At 31.4% G+C, this 13,210-nt stretch overlaps 1 protein-coding gene across 1 annotated transcript; it reads right to left on the bottom strand.

The window, feature by feature from the left end:
* Positions 1-6,475: 6,475 nt before the first annotated feature.
* On the bottom strand, positions 6,476-12,024 carry LOC129317193 (porphobilinogen deaminase, chloroplastic). The gene is made up of 5 exons (XM_054961558.1): positions 11,718-12,024; positions 10,104-10,509; positions 8,397-8,603; positions 7,471-7,648; positions 6,476-6,986 (listed from the first exon to the last, which is right to left on the bottom strand). Exons 1-5 carry the CDS (start codon positions 11,936-11,938, stop codon positions 6,874-6,876), a joined length of 1,125 nt encoding a protein of 374 aa, XP_054817533.1. The 5' UTR covers positions 11,939-12,024; the 3' UTR covers positions 6,476-6,873.
* Between the last annotated feature and the right edge of the window lie 1,186 nt (positions 12,025-13,210).

Raw genomic sequence — 13,210 nt, 5'->3', positions numbered from 1 at the left:
TGCTGGCTACAAAGAACACCATATATGCATCACAACCTTACCGGATTAACTTCTTAACATTAACCACAGATAAGGACTTAGGCTATCCTGAAGAATCCACTGCTGCACACAACAACGATAGTGAAACCACCTTTCAACCACAATTAAGGTAGCATTATTTGTTGCCAGCCAATCCATGTCAATAATCGCATCTATTCCTGTTATAGGAATAGAAATTAGATCAATCTTAGAAACACTGTCCTCAAATCATATCTCCACACCCTAACATGCTCTACTCGTAATATTAGACGATCCAGAAAGCATCATCACCCTAATAAGCACAAGTAATTCTTGTAAAGACAAACTCAGTCTATCCACACATTCCTCAAACACAAAGGAATAAGTGGTGCTAGAATTAAATAAAGCCTCTACTCGGTGACTACCAACAGAAATCATACCTCTGATCAAGTTTGGAGATGCTCTGGCCTCTTCCTATGTGACTACAAACACTCAGCTAGGAATAGTGGATCTTTGCTCAGTCCCTTCAACTCTGACCTCCGAGCACTGCCTGCTATATGTCCTAACTTGCCACACTTAAAGCAAGCCCAACATCTTTCAAGATGAGATCGGCTGTAAATGTTACATTGGGTTGTCCTTCCAGTACTCAAAGTCAATGTTGGAACATTTAACACTTGCCTCAAAGACTTTGGAGGCCTAATTCTCACACCTCAACTTTTCTACATTAACCCTTTTTGCACGGATCAAGACTGAGACCCTCTAATAAAACCTCTCCTTCTCGAGGAATTAGAACTACCAACACTCTACCTAGGCTTCTTTGATATTCCGCCTGTCAGAACTAAAAGGGATGAAAATCTCCCCCATACTATCTCATCTCCTCTCGACATCTGCCTCTCGTGGTAGCTACTCTCAGCTTGTGGCACATCTCCTCATATGTTGTCACATTAAACAGTGCTATCTACCGGCGATACTCAGGTCTCATCTTTTCTAGTAACCTCTCCTCATTCACAATGTACAATATATCATTAATTATTAATACTCTAGATAACATATAAACATGCTACATATACTTAGATCATTTTCATAACGTCTCATAGAATCAACATGTCACATTCAGATTCAAATTTCATAACTTATATGTAACCTAAATTTTAGTAAGTGGAATAGCATAAATAATATCTCAAGTGGTGTTAAATACTATAATATATATTAATTTAAATCTTCAATTACCTCAAACCTTTAAGAGATCAAAAGTTTAATTTCACATTCCTAAGTTCCATTGTACTCGGATCCCAATAGTTTCTAGGATGAACTCATACTACATATAGGTTTTATATAAACAATTGAATTAGTTAGAATTCTTTTTAAGATTCAGATGGATAAACTCTAAGAATTTAAATATGAGATTCAAGCCCAGAGCAAGATCTCAGACATTAAATCTATAAAACAAAGATTTAGAATGTGTAGATTAGTCTTAAAGGACTTACCTTGATGAAATCTAACTCAATTGGGGCTCCTTAGGTCATTGGAGGCTAACCCTAGTAAAAAGGACTTAGAAATTGCACCTCTGGAATGTTTGAAAGTGATTTTTGGTTTTGGTTTTTAGTTGAGACATCTATTTCTAATTTTCCCTAAATGCACTACTTGCCTCAGGGAGACGTCTTGCTCACCTCAACAAGTCTTGTTTTTCTCATCCCAACGTGCTCACCTACTTATCTAGGCAAGTGTCACAGTTTACCCCACTTAATTCAAGTCCTCTAACTCTCATTCAGTCCCAAACCTAAGGTCAACACCCTATCATAAGGGACATTAACATAGGCAGCACTATATAGATTTTGGGGGTGGGGACAAATGTAGCCCCTGAACTTGGAAAAAATTACAAAGAGAGTTTATATATTCTAATATTTTGCACCTTTTGATCCAAATATTTTGCACCCCTTAGTCCAACTTTAAAGATGTTTAGGTTGTAATAAACTTTATATTCTCTTGAAGTTAAGAATGATATTACCAGTTACCACAACAATGGTAGAAAAAGCTTTTTCTATTATGAAACTTAATAATATAGATAAAATGAAAAGATAATAAAAATTTTAATAGGGTTTGATTTTATTTTAACCTTATCCTATTGGCAAGAATTTTATTTTTTTAGCTAGTTAAAACAACCAAAAATAAAAAAATATGAAAATGAAAATTTATTTCTTTTTTAAGCGTTAATTTTCAAAAAAAAAGTTAAAATAAAAAAGGAAATATTGATTCTCTCTATGAAACACATATATTTCAAAAAATATAAATATAAAAATGAAAGTTTATCCTTTTTAAGGATTATTTTTTAAACAAAAAAATAAATAAATCTAATTGGTCTTCATAATTAATTTTAAAAATAGAAGAGAAAATATTGCTTAAATATTTTAAAATATTTTCATTAAATTATCCCAAAAATCAGAAAATTATGGGAATTAAATTTTTAAAAATTAAATCCTTTTTATTTTTTTTAAAATAGAGGAGAAAATATTGCTTAAATTTTTTAAAAATATTTTCACCAAATTATTTGAACAATCAAAAAATGGTCAGAATCAATTTTTTTAAAAAAATAAATCCTTTTGATTTTTTTTAGATCTGATTGTTTCCCTTTATATATATATATATATATATTATTTACACCTAAAAAAACAAAGCTGAAAAAAACAATAATAATAAACCGAGACAAATGAAAAGATATCATAAAAATTTAGCAAATATACTTGAACGGAAAAGAGAGAGAGGAAGGTTAGGTTAAAACGCTGGTAACTCCAACAGTCCTTTAGGTGTCCTAGATGAGGCAAGCACATGGTGAGAGACGAGTCATATATGCAAATGGTTTGTCCATTTTCTTGGTATATATGCTTCTAGCAAGAAGGAGATATTCTGCACTGCTTTCATTAATGGAAGGTGGGGCTTGGCCATGGAAGGAAAAAACTCAAAGTTTGACATAGAAGAGGGTGCCACTGCAAAGGGATGTCGATGCCATGTGATGGAGCAAACATGTAATAGAGCTTGTAACTAAGCCTGAGAGAGATGCGATTTCGGCTATGATTTGAGGTAAGGTTCAGATTCTTCTTCTATAAATAAGAAGATAATAGAAATGGAAAGGGGAGGTCAAAAAAAAGATGATTCAAAGAAAGGAAGTGATTTAATTATTTAAAATTCAAAATGCACCTTTTTAAAAGTGGAGGGTTCAAATCATCTTTGGACCTATAGTTCAGGTCAAAATTGTATATTAACCCTTTTGTATTTTAAAAAATACACTTTAATCAATAATAATTCAATAGTAACAAAAAAAAACATATTTTGCACGTTATATCAATTTTTAAAAAAGATTTTGAAGGATTGTGTAAGTTTCTTGGTTTCAATTGATCGATGAATGTGAAAAATTATAAAACAAAACCAAATGCCTTTATGATAAATAAAGTGATAGAAAAAAAAAGCGTATGAAGAGGAATTTATTTTAGATTTTTTCCTAACAAAGAATGATAATATTTTTTTTTTCACCGATATTATTATGAGATTCCATTACGTCAAAGTATAAATAGAAAAAAATATGAAAGTGAGCTTATAGCGAAATATTATGTTACACTCATATTACTGCCACTGATTGCCTATCGAAACCCCCCAACATGAATAAAAATAGTCAACTTAACACTGTCTTATTCATACCCATCATGATCTCCACCAAAAACTTCTCTACTCATTATTGCAATTTACAACCTTCTTTTATATAGTTTCATTATCATCATCATCATTATTTACCTTTTTTTAATTCCTTCTTCTTATATCTTATAAAATTTGAAACATTATCAAGGATTAATATGCAATTTGGACCCTAAACTATAGATTCAGGGGTGATTTGAATCTTAAACTTTTAAAAAGGTGCATTTTGAATTCTAAACAAACTTTTGTTAAATTGGGGTCTGAAGTGTAATTTTTTTCAAATAAATTTAATGAATGTTTGTTGAAAGTTAACAATAAGGGTCAAATTATTTCAACTTTAACTATTTAAGGTTTAGAATGTATCTTTTTAAAGTTTAGGATTTAAATAGTTCTTGGACTTATAGTTCAGAGTTTAAATTAATATTTAACCTTATTTTTTATTACCATGATAGAATATGATTAATTTTGTGGTAACAATTGAACATTGTTTTTCCTCTTTTGATTGCCATGTAGGTTCTGACATGTGCAATATTCCAACCATCCTATTTTACTCCCTAGTCTAGAAATTAAAATATATAACATTCTAACCACCCCATTTAATCCATTAGGTTCGATCAAAACCTTCCCATTTTTAGACTTCTCTTCAAACCTTGACAGAAAAACGCATAAAGAGGGAGAGGAAACAGTTTGAGAGGCTTACCAACATGATTTCTAGTTTGGGAAAATACATTTACATGTCTTTATAATTTCATTCAATTTTAAATTAGGTTCCTATTATTTATTTTATTTTAATCAAATTCTTGTAATTTCATTTATTATATATATATTAACCCCTGAAGGTTAAAATTAATAATGAATTATTAAATATTAAAAAACAAAAATACTCTTAGAGTTTGCGGAAAATTTAATTTAATTTCCTATTTAATTCACTGTTTATATTTTTATTATAATTTTTTATAAAAATTCTACATGTATAAAAAAATTTAGAAGACAAACTAATTATATAAATTGAGTTATAAAAATTATGCAATTAATTCTAAAACCATTTAATAAAAATATAAAAGTGTTTAATTTTTTTTTTCAAAAGGAAAAATATAATGATTTTAACTTTTAGGAATTAAAAATTTTAACTGATTAAATTATAATGGCCCAGTTGAAATAAAATAAATTATAGAGATCTAATTTAAAATTAAGTAAAATTATAAGAACTTGCAAATATAATTTCCTTTTTAATTTCAACCCTCTCCTAATGGCCAAACAAGGCAAGCTCTGGCGGAGCAAACCGGTCTCTCCTTTGTTCTCCCTTGTTCAGATTTTCGAGAGCCACTTAAGTCTAGAAATTGAACAAGAAAGCCTAATTTGTAGGTTGCATCATCGAATTGGGCCCAACATGATCCAATAGATCCTTTAGACCCAATTCAGTGCTGTCAATAGGTTCATCAAGTCCATTAGTCAGCCATAATCACTTCTAATCTCAGTTACTTTCTAAATTACTAATTTATCCCTATTTAAGTTAATCCTTAGTTAATTTTCAAGATGTTGTGACAACTCTATATTTCTTTTTCAAGAGTTAGAAGCATGGAGGGTCTTAAAATCCTAATCCATGACAATGATAACATTCCGAAATCATATCATTCTTTGAACGAATTACTAATGGTACAACATTTTTTTTTAGATTTCTTGCTATTCAATTTCAACATTCCAGTTGTTAATTTTCATTTCAAGTTATTAATACATATATCTAAATGTTTGCAGCACGTGATGAGAATGCTAAGCTCTACAGTTAGACAACAAGGTAATGATGATCTAAATGTATATTTACTATTTCTAAGCCTGTCTGATTACATATTTCATTTGTTCGCCACATGTACTCTTTTTTTTTTTTTTGCCCAAAGTCACATGAACTCAATTGATAGATATGATAAAGCCTTTCTAGTAATGTATATTTACAAATACTCCATCATTAACACTAAACCCTTGTTTACATAGAAATATCTAGTTTTTTGAAAGCTCATTTTCAAAACAAGGAGCCCATATTCCATCATTCAAACAAGTCATTTTAACATTTTAGTGACAAATAGTTTCTTATAACCCTCAATTTTCATATTATTCAAACAACTTATAATTCACTGACAATTTAAAAATTGTATCCAAATATAAATTCTATTCAACTTTTATTCAAAATTTAGTTTTACAAATGTATTTTTTGCAAATTGTAAATCAAACTCACTTTAAAACACAAGTGGTGCATGAGAAAGAATGTGCGTGTGAGGATGAGAGCGTGTGTGTGTAATGGAGGAGGGGAGGGGGAGGAGCTTTTCCAAATTTCAAATTTCTAGGAAATATTTGAAACTTGATTATTTTTCAGACCGTAAATGAATTTGATCTGCCAACCGTCAAGCATAGAGATACCAAATAGGGGCTTTGTTCATATGGGCTTGGAATCTCTCAGTCTTTTTACCCCATTCCCCCTTGCCCTACTAAAATACACTACAACATTTCAAATTTTAGAGCTTATACATCTAAAATATTTTTACTCACATGCAACTTATTAGTAAAAATTTAAACCATAGCTTACAAAATCATATAATTAAATCCTATTATTGAGATGAAAATTGTGTTAGTAGACGATTTATAAATATTTCTACAAGTATTTTTTAAATTTGAATACCTTACTCCTTATAAGTCTTAAAACCCAACTCACCTAAACGTTTTTCCTTTTGTCAAAAGAAAAAAAAAAATAGTTGCCCGCCTTGCCATGAAAGAGTCCATGAGAGATTGACTAGAAGACAATCTTTTTCATAATTCACTCCTGACAGCCCCATAGCAGTCACAGTACAAATATACGGGGAAAAACAAAAAACAAAACCAAAACCAGGGCCAGTGCATAGAAATACAATCTCAAGTTTAGTATGTGATTGAATAAACACGTTGGCAGAAGAGAATTATTCACATTACAAAATTTGGATTTCCAATCTCCTACAAATACAACAGTTTGAACCAATTCATGGAATGCCCCCCCCCCCTCCAAAAAAAAGGAACCTTATGAGAGGTTCACTTTTGCATACTCAGTTGAAAATAAATCATTTTTTAAGCTACAACTGGTCAAAGAATTAATTAACTTGGCATGCAGTCACCCAAAACCTGACATAGAAATCTCTGTACTTGGTCATCTTTTAAACCAAGTGATTAACTATTGAAAAAACCAGGACCAGCCCGGGAAAGAAGCTCCTTCCCAGCATCCTTGCCCATCTTGACCATATCTTCAACGGCGTATGGACCAGTCCTTGACGTCTCAAGAACTACATGAAGAGAATCAGAGGCCAAGTTTAGTGAACAGTATAAGTTGTTGTGAAGGATTAGAAGTAAGAAGATGAAAGTCTCACTAAATAACGGTGATATACTAATATATATTATTTTTGTTTTAGTTTCATACATGTTTTGATTTGGTCCTTCTACTTCTATTAAAAAAAAAAAAAAAGCAGTAACACAATCCAATGTCGCTCCAGTGTCACATCTCCATGTAATATTTAACAGCAAATCAAAAAAAAATCTCATAACTGGAAAGCCAAAGTTAAATGTTCATTAATGGTGCAAAGTAAGTAAATAAAGTTCGATTTACTTTCTAAATTAAATTTTAAATGGATCGTGTGATGGAAGAGGAATATTGGATCATCTTAAAAAGGAAAGGCAATATAGGGGAGATCAAATTGCAAGTTTTATAGAACTAGAGGAACTAAGATTGCATTCTCAAGCATTAAATGATCTGTAACAACTTGTTCATACCGCGAGTTCCATCAGGAGAAGCAACTAATCCTCTAAATAAACAATCACCATCCTCATTTCTGAAAGCATATCCAGCAATGGGAGTCCGGCAAGACCCATCAAGAGTCTCAAGGAATGCCCTTTCACAAGCAACTGCCAGCCTTGTTTCTTCATGATTTAATGAAGCAAGGTATTCTGCCTGAAGAAGAAACCGGCCGACAGAAGAAAACTTCAAATCTTCCAAAACTTGAAATGAAATTATATTCCCAGGTGGAGTAAGCAAATATAAAACTAAAAGAAACAAACTGATAAGACAAATAAATTAAATACATTTAGCAAAATATGCAATCTGAATATTAAATACAAACTTTCAATTTAAAAATTTCAGAAAGTCATTTTAATTAGAGAACAATCAGAGAAGCAATAAAAAAAAAAAAAGACACGTCTCAGTAATTTTGGAGGTATTATTAAATTGTATGTTGAGCTTGAGATAAAATTTAACTGAATTAGTTATTTAACTGTAAATTGGAGGTATATTCTTCAGCAGTAAGGAATTTAGTAAAATGGAATTAAATCCTGGTTACAGAATCTCTAACAATAAATTCCACGTCTCAATATTAAATTTTAGTATTTAATTACATCAAAATGTCTAATTAAATAAATCACCTAATGGTTAAAACTCTCATAATTCTTGTTTATCAATGCATACGTAGACGTAACTAGGACGTGCCTTGTTTGTAAGCTGTGATCATTTTAAATCTGTAAGCAATTTATATATCTTATCAAGACTCTTCAGATAATAGCACAAGGGCAAAGTTCCTCGGATGGCATTTTATAATATAGTTCAAACTGTCCCCAAGCACTTCTAAGTCCCAACCAGCACAAATACGTGTGGCAATAATATGCAATATAATAATTTCTATCTTGTTTAAAAACAAAAAACTCACCATTTTATCATCATCACTTCTACAGGCTATTCCAATTGCACCTTGGGCAACAGCTGGAAGCATGTCATCAACTGATAGGGTTGACGTCACGTTTTCTGTCATATTTAGGCGTTTGAGTCCAGCTAATGCCAATAATGTAGCTTGGACAACCCCCTCATTGAGCTTTCTTAATCTTGTTTGGACATTGCCACGGAAATTTTCTAGCACCTGAGATTGAAATTATAATGAGTTATGATAGTTAAAAAGTTTTAATTCTAGAAGCACGCTCAAGAACAATACATGACCAACAGGAAAGGCACTGTTTTGTGGAAGATAATAAAATTCACACAGATAGGAGAGATAGGAAATATACATAATGACTAAATAAGGCAAGATTTAGCAACCCCCATGGTCAGAAAATGAGACTCTGAAGGATAACATTGTCTATGATTCTTCAGTCACATCCATTCAATAAACGATGATGAAAGAGGTAAACTAACTAATATCAACATGATTCTGTTACTACCAACCACACCAGATTGTATCATTAATGTTTTAAAAAGAAATATAGTGTTTGACCATGATTAGATTCAGAAGCTGTCTAGCTTGTGTCAGTCACATGGCAAAATAAAGAAGATGAAAATTATGCCCGGACATCTTATGCAACCCTGCCTCCCCAAATAAAAACAGTTATAATCAAAATATAACTCTTGTCAAAATTTGAGTACTTTTAGTCGTCCTTAAAGATTATACTAACATGTAAAAACACTGTGTGTGTGTGTGTGAGTGGGCGCGCACATGGAAGTAGGATAATAAACAGTCCATATTTCTTTAACACCCATACTTAAAGCCCTGTTTGGTTTATTTGATGAGGGAATAAGTTTCTCATCCCCTCACTCCAATACAATATCTATTATTTCATTTTAATAATTCAGCAGTTTCTACCTCTTTTTATTAGTTTCAAAGAAGGGGCAAAAGGTTTAACCCAAAAGAAAGAGGCACAATGATCATTTTACAGTTTCCTTTATGTTAATTTGCAAGATGAAAATTTGTAGCAAAGTCAGATTAGAAATAAAAATCACAGCTGCTCAGAATAATGTTGCAAGCTTGCAAGCTTTTGAATGCTGGAAATTAGGGCACATTGTTAAGTGATTGATCACTAATACTTGGGAGGAACATTGAAGGATGACTGATTGGTAGCTACACTACACCAATGCAATTGTTTTCCCCTATCATAAATAAAAGTGTTGAACAAAAGGCAATCAATGCTCCGACCTACAGCCTCTCCTCTTACTGAAAATATTACTTTCTCCAAAAGATTCTGTCTGTTCTGACATGTTATCATAGCACAGATACTCAATTTTTACATTAAGATTTTCATGGTAAGAGACGATGACCCCTTACCCCTTCCCGAGGCATACTTAATGTAATGGAAATAATAATATGCTGAAAGTAAGATAACATAGTACAAAAGTTATACAAAAATTGAGTATACAAAATATAACGGTCAGATAACCTTCAGCTACCAGTTAAGGTAATCTCAAGTCTTCTAAATATTTGATCCCCCATTATTTTATAAAAGTATAAATATAATTGTTTATGGTTTCAAGATACACCAATAATCGTGAGTTAACAAGAATAGACACGAATAGTTCAATAAGAAACATACAAGTACGATGTGACTGGATCTCATTGTCCAGTGCAACAACAATGACAGCATCAACTTACATTTAGGGATGGATATCGATGGAGTATCTGTGACTTCCGTCTGAGGGAAGCAGTACCAACAACACTTCCAGCAGGTAAATCAGCCAGTGAAGATGCACTCAAGGATATAAAAGCATCCCTGACATCCTCTCGTTGAAGGTTGCAGGGAAGAATAGTCTTATCAGGCAAGTATGTAGGAACGTCCTTCATTGAGTGGACAGCAATGTCAATTTCACCATTTATGAGAGCCTCATCTATTTCTTTGGTGAATAAGCCCTTCCCACCTATGTCTGCAAGTGGTTGTGATAGTATTTTATCACCAGTTGTTTTAATTACCACAATCTGAATGGCCCCCTCTTCAGCTAGCTCTGAATGTATTGCCATGAGTTTGTCTCTGGTCTCATATGCCTGAGCTAAAGCTAGAGGACTGCTCTACACACATAACACACATGAATAACCCAAAATAAAATAGGAACCCAAAAATATTAGTTAAACCAATAACTAAGGTATACATAGTCATCTAGCCAGTAACAACTCAACAAGAAATAAATGCAACTTAACCTTCCGCCTAGAACACAAATCAGATTGTATTTCCTTCAAAAAATTACTTTTAACATAGAAAGCTTGGAAAAGGTATGAAGTCAACTCAATGTTTTAAATTAAGAGGATTACAGGCATTGCATCAACTAGCTAATTTTTTTGTGACTGGTTTTTCTTTCTGGGGAGGTTGACGAGGGATATGGGTGGTTGTGGGTGCTGTCAGGTACACATACAAGGCAAGGTACAGCAATCAAATGTTCCAGTCTTCTGAGTATCAATATACCATTTTTTTTATAACCTTACATCTTGCCAACAATGCTTCTATTGACTTCTACAAATTCATACAAAACAAAAGGAACATTTCTTCCATAATTATTAACATCCAAAACAACTTTACAGTTAAAACAAGGGGCAATCCCAATCCTAAGTTTAACAATATTTCCAAAGGCGGTCTCACTCAGAAGAGAGGATGTAAATTTGATGGCATATGTTAATATGACACAAGTCTGAAACGTTTTTCCATATGACGATTGTTGTTCTGCATTTTTTTCTTCATTACGATCAGAAAATTCAAAATCTATCAAGCTATTTAATACTCCACCATATCTTCATATTTTGAATCACAAAATATAGCATATTTGCACAATGGCATGAGGACAACAAATAAAGCTTAAACAACAATTTCTCAAGCTGCTAGAGGAGTCAACCAATTCATGTCGGAAGTTGACCACAGGTGTGTGATCTAGTGCTACAATAGTACAACTGCAGTAGATTTTGATCCAAAAACCAAAAAAAAAAAAAAAAACGGAAGAAGTGAAGAAAAGAAAATAGGATCGCCGTTTTCTTCAGCCAACCTAATTGTACTTCTATCATATCTTATCATAAGAAAAAGGCCGTTAAGTCGTTTCCGTTCCTTTCTACACTTCTTTTTCATAATGACAAAGGAATAAACTCAATAATACGAAGAAGTAAACGCACAGCTACTAAACCAACAGAATCGAAGACTCAAACCCCACATAAGACCTTAACCCCTTTGAAATTAACACAAAAACATGCCAAAACTAGTACACGCAAAAAACACAGCAAAAATTATACCTTCCTCTTGTACCAATTCTGATGAGAGCAATCTTAGTCTCCTGATTTTGTTGCTCAACGGCAATGGAGGCCTTGAGTACACCAACGGGATGTCTTCTGCGACATTTGGAGAAAGCTGAAGGTAAAGCCAACCGAAGTACAGAAAACGACCGGCCAGAACAGTGACTTGCTAGATCAGAAGGCCTCGTAAACGTGAGTGCAGAGCAAGAGAGAGCCTCCATTTCAGGCACAGCAAGAGCAGAGAAGGTGAAGGTGAAATCTAAACAATGACTTCTGAGACTGAGTGCCCGCAATCTCAATACGATGATAAATGATCTCTAAGATAACGATATGGAAAATATTTTAACTAATGCCCCCCCCGCCCTTTTCTTTTTTTTCCCCCTTCATTGGGTCGAAATTTATATGCAAGGTTGCTCATTAAATTTTAAAAAGAAAATTACGTCGTTCTTTGTAGAAATTAATATTTAAATAGTTTATTTTTTTTATCAGCTTAAGTAGTTTAAATTTAATTTCTATCCCCGTATTTTATCAATATTAGACTAAAATACAGTAACATCCCTCTTATTTTGCTTAAATTAAATATATTTTCTCTCTATTTTTAAAACATACTCTTTAATCTAATTATTGATAATTTAAAAATATTATATTAAATATTCTAAAATACTTACTTCTCCTAAATAATTTAAATTTTTGGGTTAAAATTAATAAAATCAAAAAATAAATATAAATTATATTGAATAATTTATTATATTAAATTCTTATATCAATAAGTTTTCTTAAACTGCTGTTTAAAATATTAATTTTCCAAATTTATGTATTTAAATTTTAGAAAATGTTAATAAATAAGTTTGCGCTGCTAAAAAATTTAAAGTATCAATAAAAAAAGTAAAAAATATATGTGCGTTACTTTTTCTGGTAGTTTGAATGATTTTAAAACATTCATATTTAAAGAAATGGCATTTTAATCCAATATATATGACTTAAAAATCATCTATGGCCAGGTCGATTGAAATGTAATCTTAGAAATGGTGAAAATATTTATATTTTGTAATTACTTGTAAAAAGGGATGTTCATATATGTTTTAAAAATAAAAAAGTATATCTATAATTAAGATAAAATATAAAGGAAGTCAGAGAATTTATTTGATATATTAACATTAAAATTAATTATTTGAATAATTTTATTTTGTTATTCCCAACAATATGTCATTTTTTTCCATTGGGTCAACAATTATACAAAAAGGATTGCTTATAATAATAAAACGAAAATTTGTTACCAGATATTTTTAATTTAATTTATAACATTACATTTTATTAATATTAAATATATGGATAATTTTATTTTTTTTATTTATCATGAATACATAGCATTTTTTTTAAATGTACAATTTATTAAAAATCATTAGTCTATTACAAATAAAGACTCATTCCTAAAGTAGAATGGGCCACAAACAAATGCAAACAACAAAAGAAACAAAAACAGAAATATATAT

The sequence above is a fragment of the Prosopis cineraria genome, unplaced genomic scaffold, assembly GCF_029017545.1.
Source record: "Prosopis cineraria cultivar Desert tree isolate PC_DT_omini unplaced genomic scaffold, ASM2901754v1 PC8, whole genome shotgun sequence".
Classification (NCBI taxonomy): domain Eukaryota; kingdom Viridiplantae; phylum Streptophyta; class Magnoliopsida; order Fabales; family Fabaceae; genus Prosopis; species Prosopis cineraria.
Note: the sequence above shows the minus strand (reverse complement) of the source record. Positions and strands in the feature narration are given on the sequence as shown.

What these genes read in the sequence shown, in the direction of transcription:
- LOC129317193 (XM_054961558.1), bottom strand. Translation starts at nt 11,938, where the DNA reads ATGGAGGCTCTCTCTTGCTCTGCACTCACGTTTACGAGGCCTTCTGAT. An exon ending in AGAATTGGTACAAGAGGAAG is followed by an intron (nt 10,510 to 11,717) that starts GTATAATTTTTG and finishes TGTGTAGAGCAG; the next exon opens with TCCTCTAGCTTTAGCTCAGG. An exon ending in ATCGATATCCATCCCTAAAT is followed by an intron (nt 8,604 to 10,103) that starts GTAAGTTGATGC and finishes TTTCAATCTCAG; the next exon opens with GTGCTAGAAAATTTCCGTGG.